The sequence below is a fragment of the Solanum stenotomum genome, chromosome 9 (assembly GCF_019186545.1).
Source record: "Solanum stenotomum isolate F172 chromosome 9, ASM1918654v1, whole genome shotgun sequence".
NCBI lineage: Eukaryota > Viridiplantae > Streptophyta > Magnoliopsida > Solanales > Solanaceae > Solanum > Solanum stenotomum.
In genome coordinates this window covers 10,333,437-10,358,165 of record NC_064290.1, presented here as the reverse complement: position 1 = coordinate 10,358,165, position 24,729 = coordinate 10,333,437, and the positions used below count along the sequence as shown (strand labels likewise).

At 35.8% G+C, this 24,729-nt stretch overlaps 3 protein-coding genes and 1 pseudogene across 3 annotated transcripts; 2 read left to right on the top strand and 2 right to left on the bottom strand.

Annotated features, from left to right (window-relative positions):
* The first annotated feature begins 527 nt into the window (after positions 1-527).
* Positions 528-3,308, top strand: LOC125877837 (receptor-like protein Cf-9). The gene has a single exon (XM_049559107.1). The coding sequence runs from the start codon at positions 555-557 to the stop codon at positions 3,015-3,017; it is 2,463 nt and encodes an 820-aa protein (XP_049415064.1). The 5' UTR covers positions 528-554; the 3' UTR covers positions 3,018-3,308.
* A 569-nt stretch (positions 3,309-3,877) lies between these two features.
* LOC125877838 (peroxidase 3-like) lies at positions 3,878-5,248 on the top strand (annotated as a pseudogene).
* Positions 5,249-6,865: 1,617 nt separating this feature from the next.
* Positions 6,866-9,374, bottom strand: LOC125876747 (F-box protein CPR1-like). The gene is made up of 2 exons (XM_049557985.1): positions 7,810-9,374; positions 6,866-7,215 (listed from the first exon to the last, which is right to left on the bottom strand). The coding sequence occupies exon 1, from the start codon at positions 9,289-9,291 to the stop codon at positions 7,822-7,824; it is 1,470 nt and encodes a 489-aa protein (XP_049413942.1). The 5' UTR covers positions 9,292-9,374; the 3' UTR covers positions 6,866-7,215; positions 7,810-7,821.
* Positions 9,375-12,138: 2,764 nt separating this feature from the next.
* Positions 12,139-23,019, bottom strand: LOC125875513 (histidine kinase 2). The gene is made up of 14 exons (XM_049556495.1): positions 21,887-23,019; positions 19,946-20,218; positions 18,994-19,485; positions 18,387-18,662; positions 17,312-17,481; positions 16,978-17,190; positions 16,707-16,893; positions 16,468-16,519; positions 16,117-16,346; positions 15,859-15,957; positions 14,934-15,595; positions 13,473-13,967; positions 12,847-13,323; positions 12,139-12,762 (listed from the first exon to the last, which is right to left on the bottom strand). Exons 1-13 carry the CDS (start codon positions 22,277-22,279, stop codon positions 13,074-13,076), a joined length of 3,792 nt encoding a protein of 1,263 aa, XP_049412452.1. The 5' UTR covers positions 22,280-23,019; the 3' UTR covers positions 12,139-12,762; positions 12,847-13,073.
* Between the last annotated feature and the right edge of the window lie 1,710 nt (positions 23,020-24,729).

Genomic DNA, 24,729 nt, shown 5'->3' with positions numbered 1-24,729 from the left:
CTGACCAGCAAGAAAGTTTAAGAAAGAAAAACTTTTAAACTTGTGGTTCAAAATGAATGATAGAAATTTGTGTGGTTGTAAATTATTTCATTAAGGGTAAAATAGACATTTTATAGTTAAATTATTAGCTAATATAAAAATGTGTCATTCTTTTTTTAACCAACTAAAAAGGAAAGTAAGTCACATAAATTGGGACTGAGGAATTAAAAAAAGACAAAAATATAACAACCCAAATTTGACTTGAGAATGACAACATTTTCTTTGATCAAATATGAACGCAAGACATAGTGTGAACGCAAAACATTTTCTTTGGTCTTCAATGATAAATTACAGTGCATACAATATAAAATTCTATGAACCCTCCAAATTTTCATTGAATTACAAAATAATAAACTCAAATATGATGACATAGTGTGAACGCAAAACATTTTCTTTGGTCTTCAATGATAAATTACAGTGCATACAATATAAAATTCTATGAACCCTCCAAATTTTCATTTAAATTCTATGAACCCTCCAAATTTTCATTGAATTACAAAACAATAAACTCAAATATGATGATGCTTCCCAACAACAACATATTCTCTCTACTTCAGTTTTTCACTCTTTTATATCTCTTTACAGTTACTTTTTCTTCCACCGAGGAAACAACTTCCCTCCTGAAATGGAAATCAACTTTCAAGAACCAGAATAATTCCTTATTGTCTTCATGGAGATCAAGTTCTAATGCATGCTGGGATTGGTACGGAGTTATATGCTTTAATGATAGGGTAAACAGGTTAAATATTACAAATTCTAGTGTCATTGGTACCCTCTATGATTTTCCATTTTCATCCCTCCCTTTTCTTGAATATGTTGATCTTAGCATGAACAATCTATCCGGAACCATTCCACCTGAGATTGGTAATCTCACTAATCTTGTCTATCTTGACTTGTCCATCAATCAGATTTCAGGCACAATCCCACCACAAATCGGTTCACTAGCCAAGCTTGAGATCCTCTACATCTATGACAACCATTTAAATGGTTCCATTCCTAAAGAAATAGGTTATCTAAGGTCTCTTACTGAGCTAGATTTGAGTAGCAATTTTCTTAATGGTTCTATTCCTGCTTCATTGGGGAATTTGAACGACTTGTCCTATTTGTATCTTGATAAGAATAACCTTTCTGGCTCTATTCCTGCAGAAATAGGAAAACTTGTCAATCTTATTGAAGTTTATCTTTCAAGAAACCAATTAGCAGGTCATATCCCTCCGGAAATAGGCAAGTTGACCAACGCAAGAGTGTTCTATGCTCTCTTTAATGAGTTGTTTGGTCCCATTCCTACAGAAATCGGGAAGATGAAGTCACTTCAGTATTTAAGCTTACAGAAGAACAATCTTTCTGGTCTAATTCCAAAAACTATAGGTGACTTAACTGAGCTCAAACTTCTGCACCTTTGTGTTAATCAACTCTCTGGCAAAATTCCTAGTGAGTTGGGGAATCTGAAAAACCTCAATGTTCTGGAATTATCCATTAATAAACTCACCGGTCCAATTCCAATAACTATAGGTGACGCAACTGAGCTCAAAGATCTGAACCTTTATGCTAATCAACTCTTTGGTTCAATTCCGTCTTCCTTTGGCAATTTGAGAAACTTGCAAGTTCTGTCTCTCAGTTACAACAATCTGAATGAGGAAATTCCTTCGTCTATTTGCAATTTGACATCACTGGCATACCTGTATTTGATGAATAACAACTTGAAAGGAAAAATTCCGCAATGTTTGGGTAATATCAGTTCCCTCAAGTATGTGATAATGCCACATAATAATCTCAGTGGAGAGCTCCCTTCGTCTATTTGCAATTTGACATCTCTAGAAATTCTAAATTTGGGTAGAAACAATCTAAAGGGAGCAATTCCGCAATGTTTTGGCAACATGAGTGGTCATCTTCAGGTTGTTGATATGCAGCACAACAGTCTTTCTGGTACTCTTCCAATGACTTTTAGAACTGGAACACTTGGAAGCTTCAACTTGCATGGCAACAAACTAAAGGGGAAAATTCCCCAAACTTTGGCCAATTGCAAAGAGTTGCTAGTTCTTGATTTAGGAGCTAATGACCTCAACGACGTCTTCCCGATGTGGTTGGGAACTCTTCCTAAGTTGAGAGTTTTAAGCTTGAGATCGAATAAGTTGCATGGATCCATTAGAACTTTAGGAAGTGAAAACATGTTTCTTCAGCTTCGAATGTTGGATATCTCTTCCAATGCCTTCACGGAAAACCTACCAACAAGTTTGTTTCAACATTTGAAAGCCATGAGGATAATTGATCCATCAATAGAAGCACCAAGCTATGGAGATTACCAAGACACGGTAGCTGTTGTAACAAAGGGATTGGAGCTTGAAGTTGTGAAAATCCTTTTTTTGTACACCACTATCGATCTTTCAAACAACAAATTTGAAGGACATATTCCAAGTATTATGGGAGATCTGATTGCACTTTGCATGCTGAATTTATCTCATAATGGATTGCAAGGTCACATACCGCCATCACTTGGAAGTTTATCTTCGGTTGAATCATTGGACCTGTCAAATAACCATCTTGTAGGAGAGATACCAGCACAATTTGCTTCTCTTACATCGCTTGAAGTCTTCAATCTTTCCTACAATCATCTGGAAGGGTGCATTCCTCAAGGAACTCAACTTCAGACCTTTACGAGCAATTCATATAAAGGCAATGATGGATTACGTGGATTACCTGTTTCAAAAAGTTGTGGCTATGCTCAGATATTAGATACAAATGATACCGTGTCTAGACTAGATGATGAAGAAAGCAATTCTGAATTTCTGAGTGATTTTTGGAAAGGTGCTCTTATGGGCTATGGAAGTGGACTATGTATTGGATTATCCATATTATATTTCATGATTTCAACTGGAAAACCAATATGGCTTGCAAGAATCATTGTAGAGCTGGAGCACAAAATGATGATGGGAAGGAGAAAGAAGCAGCGAAGGCAAAGGAATCAGAAGAAGAAATAATCAGTTTTTGGACCATTTTGTAGGCTTTTAAGCAATAATATATTACTGTTATTTCTTTTTAAGAAAAAGATGTATTAAAGAAGAAATATAGTCTTACTTACATTAACATCAAGAGGATTAAAGACAGCGCCTGTCTCATCTGCTACACATGGAAGTTATTGGAATATATCTAACTTCTCCATCCACAATGAATTTGTAATGATATATACCCAACGGAAGAACCAAGAGACTGGTATAGTCCTTGCCTGATCTTTGTAGAAAACATTTTGTTTCAACAGAGGTACGATTTGACTAAGCACATTTAACCTACAACTAATAGAATTTTCAGATCTCTTTTTTATATAAACTTGATGTTATTTTAATTGTTGATTTATGTGACAACTTATATGGTTTAACACTAAAAAGGATGTCATTATTGAACTCTACTCCTCATTTTAAGTTAAAGTTGGTTAAATTTGATTGACAGACGAACCATAGTAATTTATATCAACTGTAAGTTAAAAACACTTAGTTTGAGCAATCGAAAAGCGGAATTGTCCTCTTTTGGTGCTTTGGCATTGAGACAAAAAGTATACAATCATCAAACCACCCTTGGTCACACATTTTTTCGTGCCTCAGGGTAGGTATATTCTGCCCATAAAAGAAAAAAAGAAAAAAAAAATACCTAAGCAAATACAATTACTCTTGAGGTTGGTGGTTTATGGTGAAGTTGTTACACCTTAATACATCCATATTGCTCCATCCTTTTATCTATTTCTTGACTTGGAACTAATACTACATATTTTGATACACACATTGAAATACTAATATAAATTCTTTTGATCTGTTTGGAGTTGATATGTGTAGCAACTCGAGAAAAACAGCTCTTTCAAAAGTTGCAAGTAAGTAATATAAATGGCTAAATTCAGCGATTTGAGTAATTTTCTAGTGTTGTGTATTTTACTAGGAACAGCGGGTTCTAGCTATGGTCAGTTGCAGCTCAACTTCTATGCAAAGAGCTATCCGCAAGCAGAGAAGATAATTCAAGAATATCTGCAAAAGCAAATCCCAAATGTTCCATCTCTTGCCGCTGCCTTGCTCAGACTGCATTTCCACGATTGCTTTGTCAGAGTAAGTTTATGCCTCATTTCATGTGAAGAGTGCCATTCTTGAAGTAATAATGATTGGGTTCGTACAGGGTTGTGATGGTTCTGTACTCCTGAATTTCACTCCGAGCACGAAAAACCAGACTGAAAAAGTAGCTGTTCCTAATCAAACGCTGAGAGGCTTCTCATTCATCGATGGTGTGAAGAAAGCAGTTGAAGCTGAATACCCTGGAGTTGTGTCATGTGCCGATATTATTGCCTCGGTTGCTAGAGACTCCGTTGTGGTAACAGTAAGCACAAAGCTTGAACCAACTTGCAGACTGTATTTGCTTATAGTCGTATCCTACTCAGACCTTTAAATAGAGCTGAGGTTATAGTTGAGGCCGTTAATAAAAAACTGAGATAACTAGTTATTGTATGCATTAAAGAGCTTAATTGAATGGAATATGCTCTTAATCTTTATCTCCTTTTTTATTCAGGGAGGTCGTTACTGGTAGAACAGATGGAAGGATATCAAACGCTTCGGAAGCCTTGGCAAACATCCCTCCTCCAACAAGTAACTTTTCAAGTCTCCAGACGTCTTTTGCCAGCAAGGGTCTTGACCTAAAAGACTTGGTCCTATTGTCTGGTAAGTTTAAATTAGTACATCCGTGCTCATTTCTGCTTATGCTATATTAAAACTTTTCATACATTACTGGTATGAACAATTTTCTACCAGGCACATACCATTGGAGTCTCTCATTGCCCGTCATTTTCATCACGTTTATACAATTTTACTGGAGTTTGGGGCAAACAAGATCCATCTCTAGACAGTGAATATGCAGCTAATCTTAAAATGAAGAAATGCAAATCAATCAATGACAGTACCACAATTGTTGAAATGGATCCTGGCAGTTACAGTAAATTTGATCTTAGCTACTTCCAGCTTGTGCTCCAAAAGAAAAGGGATATTCCAATCTGATGCAGCCTTGACAACAAAGTCATTCATCAACCAGCTAGTAAAAGGATCACTCAAACAATTCTATGCTGAATTTGGTGTAGCAATGGAGAAAATGGGAAAGATTGAAGTCAAGACCGGCTCTGCTGGTGAGATTAGGAAGCACTGTGCAGCTGTGAATTAGAGCTGTCTTTTCCCTTCGTTCCCAATTAATTAATGACTCAGAACTACCATAAAATTATCCCCAACAGCTTGACAAGTTCTGATTTCATCTTTAATAGCGTATTGATAGGTTAACAGTTAACTTCTGCAATTGGATGTGAATCCATTTCTTAGGCGTTATACTTAATATACATTTGCATTGATGATTGCGACTACCAGATACAGGGCGTTTTTAAAAAATTATTAGCTGTTTCTCCACATGTATGTTAGAGTACATGAAAAATCAAAATTATCTAATGCTTTGACACTATGATGGAGCTTTTAGAAGTGCTTTTAAGACAAATAAGTATATTAATAATATCAAATCAGCAACTTTGTAAATGAGAGTTAAAGAACTACTATAATTAATGAAACTATCTGCAATTCATTAAGTATATTCCTATACTATACTATACTCCTTTATTTATATGGATTTTTTTTCTTCTGATGAATATCCCGCCACTTTTTGATCAGCACCTTTTCTTCCGACTCCAACTTTTTCAAAATTTTGGGCAAAACAGTCGTTGGATCATCCCGCAATCTTGTTATAATAGAGGAACCTTCTTCTTTATATATTTTCCTTATGTAGCCCACACTCACTGCACTGAGATAAATGTCGATATTGATTAGTTGATCCTCATGTTGTTGTAGTGAGTACATTAACTCTTTTGCAGAATCCTCAGCTGTTTTCCGACGGGACAAGTTCATGTCAAGCTCAAACATCTCATCTTCCATTGAATTCTTCTTCTTATCTTCCATTGAATTCTTCTTCTTCTCTTTCCTAATTCCGTTTCTACCTAAAAGAAGAAACTCAAACTCATCTATCAAATCTTGATTTTCTTTACCAAAGATTATCATAATTGCATTATGAGCTTCTTTATTACATAGTTTAGCTTGTGTCAATTTCCTAATGGTGTCCAAATATTCATGGATAACTCCCCGTTCATCAGCAAAGCGTTTCTGCACTTTATTCATAAATACAATATAAGGCTTCAACACTGTCAGGTCCTTCTTTGGTGACTGCGGAGGGGAAGGTAATGTTGGTCGCAAGTGTGGCGGCAAGAAAATTCTATAGCCAGTTAGAAAATCAGGGTGGAATTGGAAAAGAGTATCCAATTCGAAAACAAGATCGGCAACATTCAACTTGTCAGTTGAATAATCCTTCATCACTCGTTGGAATTGGCCGAAAATACGTGGGTGTAATTGCAGGGTACGAATAAAAGATGTGGCTCGGCCAGCCATTTCCATTATTAGTAAAAGAAGAGAGAAATTGATTGAGCTGCTACAGGGAAATCTTTTACTTGTGTTGTGGAATGCTATGTCTGATATTACTTTGAGAGCGTTGAATGGTGAGTATTTATTAACAAAATTGATTCTTGTCTTTTCCTAATAGAAGTAGGATTTAAATATGGCAACTAATTCTACTTTAATTGGGAAAATTATGAGAGTGAATAACATAATCCTACACGGATTGGCAATGGAAGTAGGATTCAACTATGGACTAATTCTACTTTAAATATAATTGGTAAATATGGTAAGTAATACTCTTGACCTAATTCTATTTCATGCAGGAACAATTTACAAATAAGTAATACTGCTGGTACCAGGCTCGGAGTCCACAAATTTGCAAACTTCACGGCTGACTGTTCATCAAATTACGCACAAGTAATCTATTTCTTTCGTTTCGTATGGAAAACAACACACTCTGTCAGGACTCATCATTACAAAAAAAAAGTATTTGAAACCCTTAAATTTCCTAGATATATACAGAGCAACAACAACACACTCAGTGAGATATATACAGAGCCAAGTATAAAAATACAGTTACAAGTCATACAAAGAAAATAGGAACACTGGATCAGGTGGCGACATCAGAAACCAGCATCACATAATAAGGATGCTTGACAATCCAAGGTGTGAACCAGTAAAACCACTCCGATAAAATCTTCCTTCGACTGTAGTGAATCTAGTATTCCTGAAAAAGGTTGCCTAAATCAGACAAAATATCTACATCCTGAATGGTAACCGGCAAAGCAATTCACAAAAGAGAAGATGAGGCAGGTTGGGGCTGGGGACACAGACCAAGGAGAACAAAGCACCTCCAAAACTGTTATGACTATTCATCAACCCCAACCAAAAGATATCTAACGAATAAATTTTCTTTTATTCACTGCATGAAATATTTACGGAAATGTATCTTGCAAATAGATTACTCAATTCTCATTGACGCACCCGTAATCCAGACACCGACATATTAGCAGTATACCCTTTTCATCACATGTAAGCTTCAGACATTTTGTAACCGAAGCTGAAGTTCATTATTCTATCAAAAGAGGCTGATAACTAGTCAATGAAATCTAATTCTAACCAAATTAACAAGGACACCTTAAAAGGCAGTCATTATCAGCAAAGAGCAAGAAGTTAAATTCCCACTAAACATCTGTTTAATTAGATGCAAATTTTGTCACAAATAACCATGGAAAAAAATGCTGAAGGAGCTAAGGTCATTTTAACCACTAAACATCATTAAGGTCATTTTACTCTTTGATATCATATGAACATTGTTTACCTGGACAAACTATCATGTATGTTCCTCAGTTCCATCCTCACCATTATCTGGTACAGTTCCATCTCCACCATTATCCAGTACAGTTCCATATCCACCATTATCCAGTACAGTTCTATCTCCACCATTGTCCAGTACAGTTCCATCGTCACCATTATCCAGTACAGATCCAACTTCTTGAACAACATTAGTAGTCGAATTTGCCTGCTGCGCAAATCTATCTTCTTTCCCAACTAAAGCCAGGCTCTCGAAAAAAGGTTCACCATGGAATGAGCGATTGGTGCCATGGATTCCAAGATAGCTTATGTTTCTCCTCTTGGGGTTGTATGAAACCATTCCTACCATTCTGGCAGAAATCAACAACTCACCGTGAGTCCTAAATCCCACAACATTCCTGAATCCTCCTCTCAAATCAATATTATGCAGCCTACTCCAAGACTTCACCACACCATACTCTTTCATCACCCATATCCAGCAATAGTCACTCTGCCAAAACTTTTCATACTCAATTAGGGCAAGCGACGTACCCGTAATCATCACATCCAATTTCATTACATTTCTCTCAGCAACACTCTCTGGCAAGCTTATTTCACTAAATTTTTCAGTCGCCACATCAAACGCTACAATAAAACTACAATCTTTACTATTACTGTTGCTGCTGCTGCTGCTGCTACCACTACAATTACAATCATTGTTGCTATTCCCATTACCATCATCATCGTCACTTGAATGAGATGCAATCCAATGAACAGCCCCATTAAGAAAAGTCGAAACAGAGTGATTTTGATGCAAAATATAGGAAGGGCAGGCATCAGAAATAGTCCTCCAAACCCCACTACTCAAAGAGTAAACCTCAACCCCAGGTGGAACCAAGAATTTAACAGCCCTCAATTTATCAAGAAACTCAATCGTCGGTGGAATCTGCAATTTATAATCCTCAGTAGCAGTACTATTATAAACAACCCTAACAACTTTATAATCATGCTTCACACCATCAAACCCAAACCCATAAATACAAGACCCACGTCCATTATACCCCAAATTAGGATTCGGCAAACCCACATGTTTACGAATTATAGGGTTCCATAACACCACAGTATCCGTAAACTTATCATAATCATCAGATAAGCAAATAAGACCATTACAACAACCAACAATCCTCAAATACTCACTACGACTTGTTTCAGGGCATTTCAGCTCAAGATACTCCTCGAATGAATCGGCATCTGATGAATCTCCTAACTCTTCATCGTCGAAGTGTAACGCGTAACGTTCAACCCTGTCAAACATGTTGTAGTGCCGGACGAAGAGTAAAGGACGGCGACCGGCGGTGCTGATGTGGGTGTTGTGATGGAGAGAAATGAAATTAGGGTTTATGATTATGGAATACCATGATTTGCATATGGTGGTGCATTGAACAAGGGTTTTCAATGGTAATTTTGATAGAATTTCTACAAGAACATCTTTTGGAAGATAATCCGACATTGTTCTTCAGCTTCAAAATCCCAGAAATGGAGTTTTCTAGGGATCGCTAAATGAGTGAATTGGAGGAAGTGGAATTTACACGCAAATGGATGGAAAAGAAAGAGATGGGATAATTTTTTAATTTTTTTTTGTTTAGATACTCACATTAGAATATAACTAAATTTAAATTTATACCCAAAAATAACAAAAACTATTCATATTTGAGTTTGATTAAATTCAAAATTGCATCAGAAAATCCCATATTGAGGGTGCCCTAACAAAAGTGATTCCATATCTCAAGGAGTCAAATTTGAGATCTCTCGTTAAGGATGAAGAGTATAACTAAATTTGATTCCATATCACTCCATCACAATCCTTATTGATAATATATTTTCATTTTTAGTCCATATGTTATATGACTAAGCATATTTAGCTTTCCCAAATATCATAATTTTGAAAAAACTTTTTTGAGGAAGATTGGTCGGTGTTATATTTCATTTTGTTAGAGTTAATTTGATTAATCTTTAAATTTAAATTGAATTAGATTAATTTAATATTTTAAAAATATATATATTTTAATTTTCAAAAATTATACGAAAAATGTTATAAGTTACCATCCATCGCATACTAATGTGATTAAGAAATACCATATCTCAAAATGCTGGTAAAAGTTTATATAATTTGACTCTCGATATATAAAAGGTGACAAGTAAAAGTGAGGAAAGAGTACTAATTAATAAACGAAAAAGGGACAAAATTGCCCCTGAACTATGCGAAATAGACTACTTGTACCCTCCATTACATTTTGGGATCAAAAATACCCCCGCAGTTATCCCATGAGACCACAAATACCCTCAAGAGTTAACACCCCAATTTTTTAGTGACGTGGCAAGCCACATAGGACTAATCCCTCCACCTAAGCATTGCCAACTTAAGATTCACTACAAAAGAACTTGACTTTTAGTGGCGACAAAGTCGCCACAAAATCCCAAAATATTGCCACTAAAGGTTATGAGTGATTTTTAGTGGCGACTAAGGCTCCAACAAGCATTCGCTAGTAAAACCTATTTTTTCAACAAAAAAATATGATAATTAATTTTCGATTGCGACCTAATTTTCTAAAATAAATAACTTGCAATATCCATATTAAAAACATCCAATATTATTACGAAAAATAATCAAAATTACTTCTCGATTCAAATCTCCTACTATATATATATAATGCATCATTGTACATTTTATACATTTACATATGACATAAAAATAAAACATATAGTGTCTTCAAACTCCTACTTAATCGATATCATATTTGGTTTTTTAAAAACAATGAAGAAAAAAACACAAAATTAGAATTTAATGTTAAAAACTTTTAGTGACAATTTTCTGAGCTTTTGTGGCGACTGTTGTTGCCGCTAAAGGTCTAGTTCTTTTGTAGTGAATCCTAGTTGGCAACGCTTAGGTGGAAGGATTAGTCCCACGTGGCTTGCCACGTCAACAAAAATTTGGGGTGTTAACTCTTGAGGGTATTTTTGGTCTCTTAGGATAACAGCAGGGGCATTTTTTATCCCAAAATATAACGAAGGATATAAATGGTCTATTTCATATAGTTCAGGCGCAATTTTGACCCTTTTCCAATTAATAAAATATGTGTTTTTGATTGCTCATATCGAAAAACATACCATATTTTACTACTTACAATTATATTATCATCAAAGATGAAGTACTAGTACAAATTTAATGCATTGGGTAATTAAGTGTTAAAACGATGAATGATTATGTAAAATTTATGAATATTGCAAACAAAAGAATTAAAATTTATATAATTTAATTAATTAAAAATTTTATGTACTTATATTATGAGGATTAAAATTAAAATTTATTAATTACTGGGATAAAAAATATTCAAAAAAAAATAAAAATAGCTTTATCGTAATGGAACACTTAATTGATTGTCTGATACTCATCACTCCTTATTAATCGTGTACTTAGAAGTAATGGATCGGTTAAAAAGAAACTTATTATACTGAATTATTTATGTGTTTGGTATCCATATTACTCTTTCATGCATCATGTGATGACTTATGCATAATATAATATACTTGTTGAGGCTTCTCTATGGAGTTTTGTGATAAAAAAGTATCTTCGAAATTCAAAGATAAGTTTTATAGAAGGGTGACTGATTTTGTTGTATGGGATCGAGTGTTGGATAGTCAAGAATTTTTGAAAGATGTATGTTGTTGAGATGAAGATGTTGAAGTGGATGTGTGGTCATACTAGGAACGATAAGGTTGGATATGAGAATATTCGGGATAAGGTGGGTGTGACCTTCGTGGTGGACAAGTTGAAGGAAGCGAGACTAAAATGATTTGGAGATATGAAGAGGAGATGCATAGACGCACCAATGAGAAGGTGCAAGAGGTTGGTTATAGTAGGTACGAGGAGAGGCAAGGATAAGCAAAAAAAGTATTGGAGAGAGGTAATATGACATAACATGATCTAGCTTCAGGTTACCGAGAACATGATCCTAAATAGAAGGGTGAGGAGGACACGTATTAGGGTAGTAGGTAGTGTTGTGTTGTCTTACTTAGGATGACTGATGTTTGTGATAGTACTAGTTGTATTATTGTAGTTCTTATTATATTTTTTTAATAGTCTACCTTAGTATGTTGTTTATGGTATTTCGATTATCACGTGATTTTATTGTTGTTTTGGCTGCTTTTGCAGTGTTCCCTGTTATTTGCTATATTCTTTTCATTGTCTTCTTTTTCTTTATATCGAGATTTGTTGCACTTGAGCCGACTCATGACATGCGTCTACCACATACAGTACAGATGAACAAAAGAAAATCTGTAGAGTCAGAGTGTGTCTAACAATGCAAGAATTGATATTCACTCCAAAGGATATGTTACATTTTAGTATTCAACAGTTCAAACTATTTCACTTGCAACACCAAACTCAACCTATTTTCAGCATCTTTATATACAGAATATTACACAATCTACAGTTTAAATATACTTTTTGATTCACTACAGAAACACTTACAAAAGAAGAAAAACTTTCAGTGTAGGTCTAGCCTAATCTAATCTGATCTCATAACAGCCAGAATTTACTTCCTAAACTCAACCACTACTCAGGTGAAATTAAAGAAAAAAATTGTTTGCATACCTGAACCTGCTTCCCTTGTCAAACTTCTATGCTATTTACATGCTTCTTTTTCTATTAGAGCACCTGAAACACAGGATACATCTCTGGACCTACGAAGAAACACGAGTGTTTTGGCACAACCCTGCTTCAAGGGAGTTAGCAAACTGGCTTCAATTGTCAGGAACTTCACATAGAAAAGGTGTAATATGCATATGAATAAGTTTTCCTCTCTTATTGCATCCTCGTGAGAGTTGCCACATGATGGAATAGTCTTCGTCAGTGATTGGGTTGCAATCCGGGAGTATACATGATTAATTTTCTGTATCTAGTGGTTGTTAGCCAGCATTCCTGCAAATGAATGGATATCAGTTCATGTGGATTGAAGAAAAGGAAAGTCAGTCCGTCTATCTGATAAGGAGGCAGGTAGATTACCACAAAAGGAAGATGGAGGTGTTTAGGATGAGCTGCTAAATCATCCAGCAGCAAGAGTGGGAGTCAGCTGTCACACATCTGACTGGCCAAAGCTCCGTCCTCCACTACCAATGGAGGAATCCGTTAGATATCCAAATAGCTTAGTCCTTTTATCCCGGAAACAAGTTAACTAAACCATAAGACTGGACCTCAAAAGATGCTGCTGCACAGTTAATGTGATGTCCTAATCAACCTGACCCAAAGAAGCGTGCCACTGTTGAATAAAGCTGCCCTTTTTCAAACGGTTTTGATACATAATCATCCATACCGCACTTCATGCACTCTTCATTTGTTGCTTGAATTACATCTGCTGTCATTGCTAATATTGGCGTGTGCCAATGAGCCACTCTGGCAGACATGCCGGGAAGTAACTCACCAGAATCGACCTTTTCATTGTATTTGTTTTCTAGATCGCGTATTTGTCGTGTCGCTTCAAACCTGCATATGGAGATAGAGACTATCAGAGATATGCTCATCTAAGTGATCAAATATCTACAGACCCGCACATTATTCCTGCCCCTCTTTTTTAAATGTGGGAAGGTGGTGTTGGCAAAAGGAAAAATTAGAGACAGATTTAAGTTACTGACCCATCCATTTCAGGCATTTGGAGGTCCATAAAACAAGCATCAAAATTGTGTGGTGGCTTAAGATGTGTCAAAGCAGCCTTTCCACTGTCTACACAGGTCACTATCGCCCCATACTTCTTTAGAGCACCTTCTGCCACTCTCCTGTTTACATTATTATCGTCTACCACCAATATATGCTTTCCTGTCAGCAGACTTCCAAGAGTTGAAGGTTGAGTCACTCGCTTCTTATTTTGGTAGCCAATGGCTTCTTGAAAGCATGTTATCAACCCACTCAACCGCACAGGTTTTGTTAACACGTGGTCCACAATTCCAGCTGATTTAAGATCATCTTTCTCCATAAAGCTCATACATAAGAGACAGATTTTTGGAGGCTTCCCCAAAGTAGTAGTTGAGCCATTTGGTTTGAGCTCTTTCAACATATTACTTAGTGTAAGAGAAGTTTCTTTATCCCAACTATCTTGGTCAACAAAAACCACGGCTAAATGTTCCAATGCGCTGCAAAAAAAGCAAAATTTTGACTAAATGAATCAATAATGCCAACTTCATTAAAAAACTGCAGCATTTTGAAGATCCACCCACACTCATTCAGTCAGTTTTGTTAACAGACCAAAAGCAAATAAATGAAAATGCTCCCTACCAATGATTTTAACTTTTAGATGAAGGCAGCTCATACAATTCAAATGGCTCAAAGTATGCAGAAGTCCTAGGTTTGAGTCTAACCTTCACCCATCAACAAAACCTTCTATATGCGTGGCCCAAGCTCGCACATAAGGGGTTGTCTTGCAGATTAGAAATAACTAAATAAATGTATTGACTCTCTGATAACTTAAGCTTTTAGTCTAGGGGATTCACATGATTCAACGAGTTTCAAGATGGACATCTTGCAGATTATTTGACCTGAATTATATTATTAGATATGACTAAATAAACCTCACGTGCTGAGAAGCAAACACTTGTAATTCAAAATCAAGTAGTGTTAGCGAACATGCTTATCATAGGACAATTGAACAAAATGTTGTTTACACATGATCTGAAGGTCCTTAGTTCCTCTCATAAACTGTCTTTACGATAAGCTCTCTCTCTCTCTTTCTCTCTATTTATCTATCTCTCTAACAATCTATCTCACTCACACAGTCACACTCATGCTAATTACTCCTATCCTTTGCCCCATCTCCCAGATAATGCCAATTCCTTGATGCCTAATTTTCCAGAATATGTTACTGAGGTAAAGAACTCAAGATGGGTTTAAGGAAGTGACAATGATGTAATACAGTAAAGACTATTTACCAGTGTTCTTCAGAAGGTAGAAAGTTTCTCACAGCATATTAGTTGAAATTGCATTGATGGAATTTAGAAAGATGTATTTTAGAAGACGTTCTACTTTCTATCTACAAATGCATCTGATACTTCAGACCACCATCAACTTTGCACTCTAAAAAAGAAATATTACCATGACATTACCTAGTATTGGAGTAATTAGAGAGATATGAACAGGCTGAACGCATTGTGGAAGTTATGTTGACGCATATTCCCAGTCTCTGCAAATGGTATTTTGTGACCACTGCCCGAATGCTTTTATCATCAATCACCAATGCTCTTAACCCACGAAATTCTGGAAAAGCTGGATCATACTGTTTCCATTTACGCTCTAAAGAACCTTCTTCTCCTCTTGTGAAGGCTGCAGTGAATGAAAATGTACTCCCTCTGCCAGGTTCACTGAAAAAGCCTATTTCTCCCCCCATTAGGTCCACCAAACGTTTGCTAATGCTCAATCCTATCCCTGTTCCACCATATGTTCGAGATGTTGAACTGTCAGCCTGCATAAAAGGTGTGAAAATGCGGGCCTGTGCTTCAAGAGGAATTCCCACACCAGTGTCTTCTATGGTCACTAACAACTTGATCTTTCCCACTTCTTCCTCTGTGGTGCTCAGCCTATCAAACTTTTGCCAACTTTGCCATCTGTCAACTACAGGAAATCCACTTAAGGTATTCCAAGATGCATTTGACCTTTCTTGAACAAAGGTTAAGCTTTGTTTCAAGACTTCATCCGTCACATCATGAGGGTTCCTCACTTCATCAGCTAAATGTACTGTGACAAATATGTGCCCTTTGTCATTTGTGAACTGCATTATGAGCAAACAAGATTTTAGTGAAGTGAAAGTAGTGAAATGAGGGGATAGGTAACAGATGATCTTCCTTAAAATTTGTAAGGCATTTTAAGTAGTACATAATGAATAATGAATAAAGTGATCTTATGTTTCCTTTATTGAGCAAGTATGATTTCTAATCATTTAAAACATTCAATATTAGGTACTGAAAATTGGTGGATCATCAAATAGACCCTACTTTTTCTTGTAGAGTCATTATCAGCGAAGGCTTAACCAACCTTAACTGAGTTTCCAACTAGATTCGTAATTATCTGCTTGAACCGTCCTGGATCTCCGATAACAACTTCTGGGACTAGGTCAGAAACATAAACAGCCAACTGCTTCCACGAAATAACACAAAATACAAGGCATCATGAGCTAGCTAAAGGAATGACAGTAATAAAAGAGAGAGAGAGAGAGAGAGAACACTAAACGAAGGGAGGAAAACTTATGTAGTTATGATACTGACTTGTGAGAAAAAGAGCATGATAATGTACCTCAATCCCTTTTTTATGAGATTTTCCTGAGAAGAGTGATGAAACATTATCAAGTGCAGCACGGAGATCAAAAGGAACAGCCTCCAGCTCAAGCCTTCCTGATTCAATCTTAGCCTGATCCAGCACCTCATTAATCAATGATATCAGATCGTTCCCACTAGCAAGAGCAGTTTGTGCATAATCCAGTTGTGTTAGGTCAAGGTTCGTGTCCATGAGCATTTGAAGCATGCCTGTACTTATTGAAGAAATTATTATCAATATCTGAGCATATATGTAATAAGAATCACCCTTTTCCAGACCCCCTTTCTGTTAATTAAGTGCAAAGTTGTAAAATTAAAGCATGTTAATTACCTAAAACACCATTCATCGGAGTCCTGATTTCATGAGAAACCGTTGCAAGAAACTGTAAAATGAAGGAAGGAAGTAAGTAGAAAAGAAAGGGTCTTCCGAAGATGAACAAAAGAAGTGGATCTATTTTAAGAGGATTGAAAGTTACTTCAGAACTATGTTATGTTATCATGACACCAGTGAACTCAAAGAAATGATACCGAAAAGGTAAAACATAATCTGATTCATTAGGTGGATCAAACCTGAGATTTTGCTATATCTGCAGCCTCAGCACGATGTTTGAGCTCCATCATTTCCTGATACTGACCCTCAACTTCAGTAATTCTGTTGATGGCAGCATGGAAGATATGACCAATAAGCAGAGTGATAACAAGGACTCCGACAGATAGAGTTATTGCAGTCCAGGGTGGAGAAGGTTTCTGCTTGAACCTGTGATAAAAGAAACGATAATTATAAACTGGAAACATATTCATGGCATTAAATTTTACATCGTGGACACTACTATCATTTGACCTGCAATGCATCTCGTGGTTCCTTGCAGGATCCCCAAAATCAAGGTTGCTAACGTAAGGTAATCCTGTGTCGTTCTCATCCATGCCATACATTTTAATTGGAGCAAACTTGTTAGTTGTATCATAAACATCTACCACAATAGTTTGCTTGCTTGCAAGCTGATGCAGAAGCTTTTCGACTAATGATGGAACATCATAAGAAGCACCAATGTACCTTTTCAACATAAATGCAAAAATGAACACAATAAGAAATTAGGGATAAAAGACTTGAACACCACAAGGACAACATCTAGAGCTGTAATAGAAAAATCCCAGTTTTCTAGGATGGAACTTACCCAACAGTAGCATTGATGCGGTCCACTGAGGTAGCACAAGGAAGGAGATGAGTATTATAGACCGCAAATGTAAGAACAACACCCAGGTGATTGGATTTCAATAGCTTAAAGGGTGACGTCAAAACCCCCTTGCCAGAAGCCCTTGCTCGCAAAATGTTCTCACGATCTTCCTATAAACAACAACAAAAATAATATCGGTCTCAAGAAATAGCAAGGTAAACTTAAGCACATAAGGAAATTCCCTACAACTAGTAGATTGAGAATATAGGTTTTTACACACAGTTAAACCAGAAGACATGGGAATATTAATACACATGAAACTTCATAAGAAAACAAAGGCAATATATTCCAATGGAAACATAGATTTAGGTAAGATGTCATACAGGCCATCATAGTTACCTAAACACTTACACTCTTGATCAAAAATATACAAGTTTGTTCGAAACCATCACAACTAGAAATTTTCCCTTCTCCTAGGGATGGCAATGGACTGGACTAGGTGGAAAAGACATTGCCAGTGGGATGGAGGGCAAAGGGATCAGAGTTTTTGAAGTTCATTGTTTTTTATTTTTGGTATCACCATTTGCTTCCTTAAATGTCACTTTTATTTCATACATAATAGTCAAAGTTAACTTGTTTTATTTAATAGATTAAACGTTTACTTTCCTCCAAATGATAGATGAACACGAGTAAAGGTAAAACAATGATTATACAGTGGAAAATAACAAAAAGGTATAATGAAAACATGATAAAATAGTGGGAAAAAGCATTAAGAAAATTAATGGAAAACATTAAAATGGCAAAAAAGGGAGTCCCGGTGCACAAAACATCCTGCAGTAACAGGTTAGGGAAGGGCAAACTGAGAAGAAAATCTAGCAGAAAGCGACATCGCGGGACGGGGTATGATTGGTAGAAGGTGAAGCTTTCACCATCCCGAACCTGCCCGCACCCGTTGCCATCCATTTTTATTAACCCTCGATGCAGAATAATCTATCTAAGCCAGTTTTACTACTGGAATATGATATTCAGCAAATCAGTAAAAGAGGAAAAATAATTTATAATCAAGAATGCACACCTTTCCAGACATCATATCAATAGAGACTATATGGGAAACTGTTTGTTGTGAAAATATGACAGGTGCATATTCATCTTGATCAGGAGCAGGATCCAAGTTTGCAGGGATATAATCCTGTGCTAAAGTTTGGTCCTCTGATTCCATTTTCTTTATAGTCCACCCATGCAGCTTCTCAAACTCTTCTCTCTCTGAGTGACGAACCCTTAAAGCATAGGCAACACCACTTGTAAGTGGCCTTTCAAAAGCTGTTCTCTCAGTATATTCTTCAAAAGTTTTCTGTAGAGCGCAAGAAAAAACATCATAGTTACATTCAAAGTCCAAAGACAACTTGTACACTCTTCCTCCCACTTTATCATGCTTTAACCTTTCTTCCGTTTTTTTCTTCATTTTTTGGCAGTGTGGAGAGGGTGGTATAGAAACATTGTCTAAATAATAGTTTCTGTAGATTAATTTCATTTATGAAAACTGCAAGTTGCAGTTCTTAGTATTACTAGTCCAGTTCAATCATTTAGTACAAGTTCTTGAATCAGATATATAGCAAAGCTTATGTCTGATTTATACGTGGACAATTAATAATGACAGAAGTTAAAGGAACCTATAACTGTACCTGGTCTATTGCAGAAGGGTGTTTTCCATGGTGAAATGTGGAAACAAGAATAGCCAATGCATGAACATGGTTCATGCTTACGTTGAACTGGTCCTGCAACATTCGTGCTCGTTCGTCACACATGCTTGTCAGTGTTTCTTTCCTCCTCAATGCAATGTCTGCACTCAGGTACAAATACAACCAGATGGCTAGGATCACCCCACCAAAGACAAAGATAACAAGAGCCTTCTTCCTCCACTTCCCACCAGTTCGAGAGGAAATCTGAGCTTGCTGCTGCTGCAACTGCTGTAGTGGATGAAGTTGTTGAGACAGTGGTTGCTGCTGAATGAATCCGTTCTGTTGATTTTCCCCACCTTTTGCACATAACAGAAGTATCTTCCAGCTGATCACAATCCCAAGAAGGACCCACCAGCATAGTTTTGTGAAACAGAAGGCAATACTATCACAATGCTCTGGGTTAAGATTCCCAACTTCTCTTATTTGTGATGCTTTCTGATAAAAATGAACCACAGAAAAATGGTGTGAGCAGTCTAGATAATCACAGGGTTCACCAATTCCTTCAAGCACTCCTTGAGGATAATTTTCTCATTATTTCAGAGCACATGTTAAATTTGATATTATTTACATGAAGCGGACAATTGATACATCAAATCAAAAGAATTTTTGAACTTCTTGCTGTATGCACTTTGGTAATAGTTAGAGTGCACGTGTTAGTCCTAAAGCCAATAATTACAATCAGCTCAAAGGCAAGTCGTCCTTCAAATGATACGATTACTTCCTGGACAAAAGTTCAATGTACAGAGAAGAAAGAATATACAGAACCAAAATTGAGTAACCTATTAGTTTGTCCAAAAACTTCATAAACATAACCAACTAAAATCATGATGGACATTTCCTCAGTTGCAAGGCAAAGATAGTAAAGATCAGTTCCTAACCATTCATAAGGGCTCACCTTTTCAAAGAACTTAGGATCTGTTGAGACTAGAGAAGATAAACGATGCAAAACATATGGTAACGACTTGTCATCTAGTGAAATGTCACTATTTTTCAGTGTCTCCTCATCTGGAACTGGGCACTGGCCTTTTGCTTCAATATTGTCTACAACCATCTCATATTGCTGTTCATATTCCAGACTCTCCGAACCTAGCACCTTGAGAAGGCAAGTAATAGTAGTAATCATAGGCATTTCATGCCCATGACCTTTTGAGCATTCCAAGGATGAAATCTACACAGTTGAGATCACTGAGGTCAATTACTATAAACAGAGATATCTGATCTTTAATCATAAGAGAGAGAATGGTATGAAAAGATGACCATTATTTCTCGTTTTCCTTCGACAACAATTGTTTTTTTTGATAATTCAGAAATCAAAATTTAGCAAAGCCTTTAAGGTAGTACTGAAAAAAGGAGCAGTAATAGTGACATTCAAGTTCTCCAACACGTCAAGCCATGCTTAACATGTCATTCCAGAACTTCAGGTTATATTTCTAAAGCTGACATCCAAAGTAGAATCATTCTTGAAATGATCATCTCTTTTCAACTCAATAGAAAATGGAAAATCCCCTTTCATTAATTATTTTCCCATCTCTTTTCTACTCACTCGTCTCTTCTCCCTTTCCCACAACCAGGCCTGAAACATTCATTTTGTATATGGTGTTAAATTTACAGGAGCTAGGTGAGTGCATAAGAGTTCCAAATTTACTCAACAAACTAGCTAACTTGTAAGAACTAAGAAGTTCTCAAAGTTAATACCTTCTGCAGGTATTTAAAATATTAGAATTTCTCTATAGCACTAATGCAGTATAAGGGTAACAGATACTAGAGAGAGATTTATTTTGAATGTTAATTTCTGGTGACAATTTTTTTGTTACATGATGGAATAAGCAAACAATATGTGGCTCCAGAAGGCTTTTTAAAAAAATATAAAAAAATTGGAGGTAAGGAGAGGGGAACCAAACCCTCCCAAATAAGGTGAAAGTTCAGGTAGTTAACCAATTGAGCTACTAAGATTCCCCATGGCTCTAGAAGGCAATGCAACAGTAACAACAAATTTTGGTATGTCATTAGAGATATGTTATTACCAAAGACCTAATTTCAGTTTTTCACCTTTTAAAGAAATTGCACGTCCAAACTGTTTTCTCATTTGCAAAAAATGGGAATATAACCAGAAGAGCCACAGCACTACACATTAGCACCATAGGCGGAGCAAATTCCAGCTGCATACTGATTTACAGAAGAAACTACATAAAAGCCAGCTTTCTTCAACGATTGGAAGGCCTATATTGGAGTGAATATTTTACCAAGTATCAAATACTCCAAACCAAGATTCTAACATTCAACTTGCCAATCTGATCTACAGGGTGCTGACCGAAAATAAATGAAATTTCAATGAAGAGAAGTGAGAGTGTCTACTTAACTCCACGAGAACAGTAACAAACAGAAGGCAAGAAGAAGGAACAAACTGTTGGAAGAGAAATGCTGGATGCACACCTCAACAATTATACTGAGAGAACTTAGGAACTCTTCTTCCTTTTGGAACCTGCTCCTTCCAAATATGAACAAGTTGCAAATCAAGCATGAGTTTGCTTAGAATGCCATAAAGTTTCACTCAGACGAAAGGTTTTTCAATTTGTTCAACCATGATTCAAGAAAGGTTCTCAGCAGTTTTGATCAAACACAGGAAGTTTGCAACTTAACCTCATAAAGCTAATCCTTTTAGATGTAATTGAATTAGCTGTATCTACCCTCTCACTAAATCTGCAATCTTCTAAATTTTCCTCGTCTTGGCAGAAATTTTTACTATTTGTAACAGAACAGAATATAAACATAGCAGCAACTATTTAAACGTCAAACGAAAAGGACATCAAAAGCATGCAAAGTAACTGCAAGATACCTGATCTTTATCAAAGAATAAGGTAGCTAAATCTTGAATTTGTTCCTTGCTGACATTGAAACGTTCAAGAAGAAAATAAGATTTATCTTCATTTAGTTCTGAAGCCTCCTGCTTCCAACTATAAACACCACCATTTAAGCTAATGACCAACCAAAAAAATCCAATTCCAAAGAAAATGAGCCATAAAAACAAAAGCTTCCTTTGCCATCTCCACCCACAGTTTGGTCCTGGCAAAGACTCTCTGGCCTTCTTCAGCCTAAAACTTGAAGAGAAGCTCCCATTCATGCCCAACAATTTGCAATTTAAGGACATCTTTAATAGAATCCACCTACATATCTTCAGAAAATGCCTTGAAAGCTTAAGAGCAAACCCACTCAGAGCAGAAAAGCTCATTAAAAGTCAATAATTGACCTGAATTTCAGCAATTCTCAAGCAAACACATCTCATAATTCCAACAGAAAGCTGAAAATTGATTACTTTCAAGATTCTGCTGCAAAACCCACCTCTACAAACTCCTAATCAACCCCTTTAGTGGAAACCCCAAGAAGGGGCAGGCAGACAGAAAAGCAGATTCTTGAATTAAAAAAAAGGCTCCAATTACTCACTGCAACTGAGTAAACTATCCCTGGTCCGTCAATCTTTGTTATTTCTTGCTCCTAGCAACTAAAGATTGGATTTTTACTCACTCAGAAGCAATAAAAACCCCAGCTTACTTGATATAAAGAACACAGAAAAAGTACAATCATGCCAAGACAACAAGTGGTTTACAAAAAAGAGACCAGATGTTAGCTGTAATGGAATCACTGAATGGAACAGAAAAAAGAAGCTCTTTCTTTTCTTTTCCTATATCCAGTTTTTCCCTCTGTATTCTTTCTATATCAGGGTCCTATTTCACCCACCAGTACAACAGCAACTAAACAGAAAATCAAGAAAGAAGCATCAAGATCAAAACTTTATCCCACAAAATCTCATCATGGGTAGAAATGAGGTGAATCCCAGTTGGTTTCACTGCAAAACCAACTGGAATGAATGATCAGAATGTGGGATAAAAAGAAGTACCTTTCTTTTCCTTTTCTGAAACACCTCTCTCTCTCTCTCACTCTCTCTCTCCCTCTCCCTCTCCCTCTCTCTCTCTCTTTCTTGAGTTTTTTGGTGTTGAGCATATGCTGTTGAGGCTGGGGTACATCATTATCTCATCATCCAAGTGGGGAAGATTAAGGAGAAGGAAAAAAAAAAGCATACAAAAGCAAAATTAATTCAAAATCATACCATATTTTTTATCATTTGCACTAAATTTAATCATAAAAATTTAGCATTTCTCAAATGTTAACACTTTCACTATATCCAAATTTTGTTACTACATTTCTTTTCTTGTCTATATAGTAAATTTTCTTTGCTTTTTTAAGATAGTTTCATTCCTTCACTGTCCCTTTTCAGTTTCAATATAATGTAAATATTTATTTTTTTTAAATAACCAATATTGAATTCTTACTAATTCAAATTCATCTCATATAGAGTCTAGATGAAGTTTTTTCGCTCGAAATGGAGACTTCGATTAGAAAAAGTAATACTTTTTTATTCTAATTTATATGACATATTTTTTTAAGTCGATACTTGTTCTTATTTGATAGATATTTAATTACACTATCACAATTAAACTATGTTGGCTTTCACTTATTTGATAAAAAATCTAAAAAGATGTATTTTTAATAATAATTTTAAACCATTGTAATTATTATTATATTTTTAAATTTTCACTATCTAATTAAACTATATCGCATAAATTAAACCAACGAAATATAAATATATGGCTAGGCTAGCATAGTAGATATAGGGTGGGAGAGGGAAAAGAAAGGGGGGAAAAAGGATGGTTGTGGAAAGAGCTAGCCAGTTGTATTTGTTCAGTTCACATGGAGAAAAGAACAAAAAAAATTGAAAATTAAAAAATAAATTATTATTTTTAAAAAAAAAGCATCTATGCTTTTGACAATACGGCGTACGAACTACAAAAGATCGGCGATTAATCGGCTAGGTGCTAAAATGCGCCAGCTACTTGAGATGCTTATCCTACACTTTATTCTTGGAAGATAATTGATGATGTGGGCATCCCATTTAGTTGTGTAAAGTAGGCTGGCTCATCTCTCCAACCCCACTTCTCCCTAATAACCCTAATGTGTTTTAAATTATTAAAAAGGGAATAATATTATTTAAATAATAATAAATGAATGGTATGTTGAATAGTGTTAGATAAAACTAATCACTTTAATAATAAAAAGGCATGATTAGTTTGACCATCATTATATGATTTCTTATGATTTTAAACAACTATTGTGTGCTTAATAAATACATATAGGTGAGTTTGCATTATATGTAAAATCCTTGAATGAGTCAATTGTAGTAGAAATTGTTATGAATTATTTATCAAAATAAAATAAAATTAAGCTAGTTGATGAATGTATGTAAATTATTATACTTTTTCATTAAAGAAACATTTGAACATGAAGAAAGAAGTTGATAGCAACTAATCAATATGAGTTATGGTTATGGTGTAGTGGTGAGACTGTTTCACCTTTAATCAAACATTTTGGGTTTGAGTTTCGAATATGGAAAAAATCTTGTTGGAAGTATCACTTTCGTATGAGCCCTGCAGTGTGCGATCTAAATTTAGTCAGGAATCCAATATGAGCTCCAAACATCAGATTGAAAAAAAAAAATCTAACTCTCATATAAATAAAACATATAAAAGAGAGAGGAAATATGATGTAAGAAACTTATCTAAGCTAAAATATTTCCATTGGTCAATTACAAGGCGAAAGTGACAAGGAAATTAGAACAATCAATAA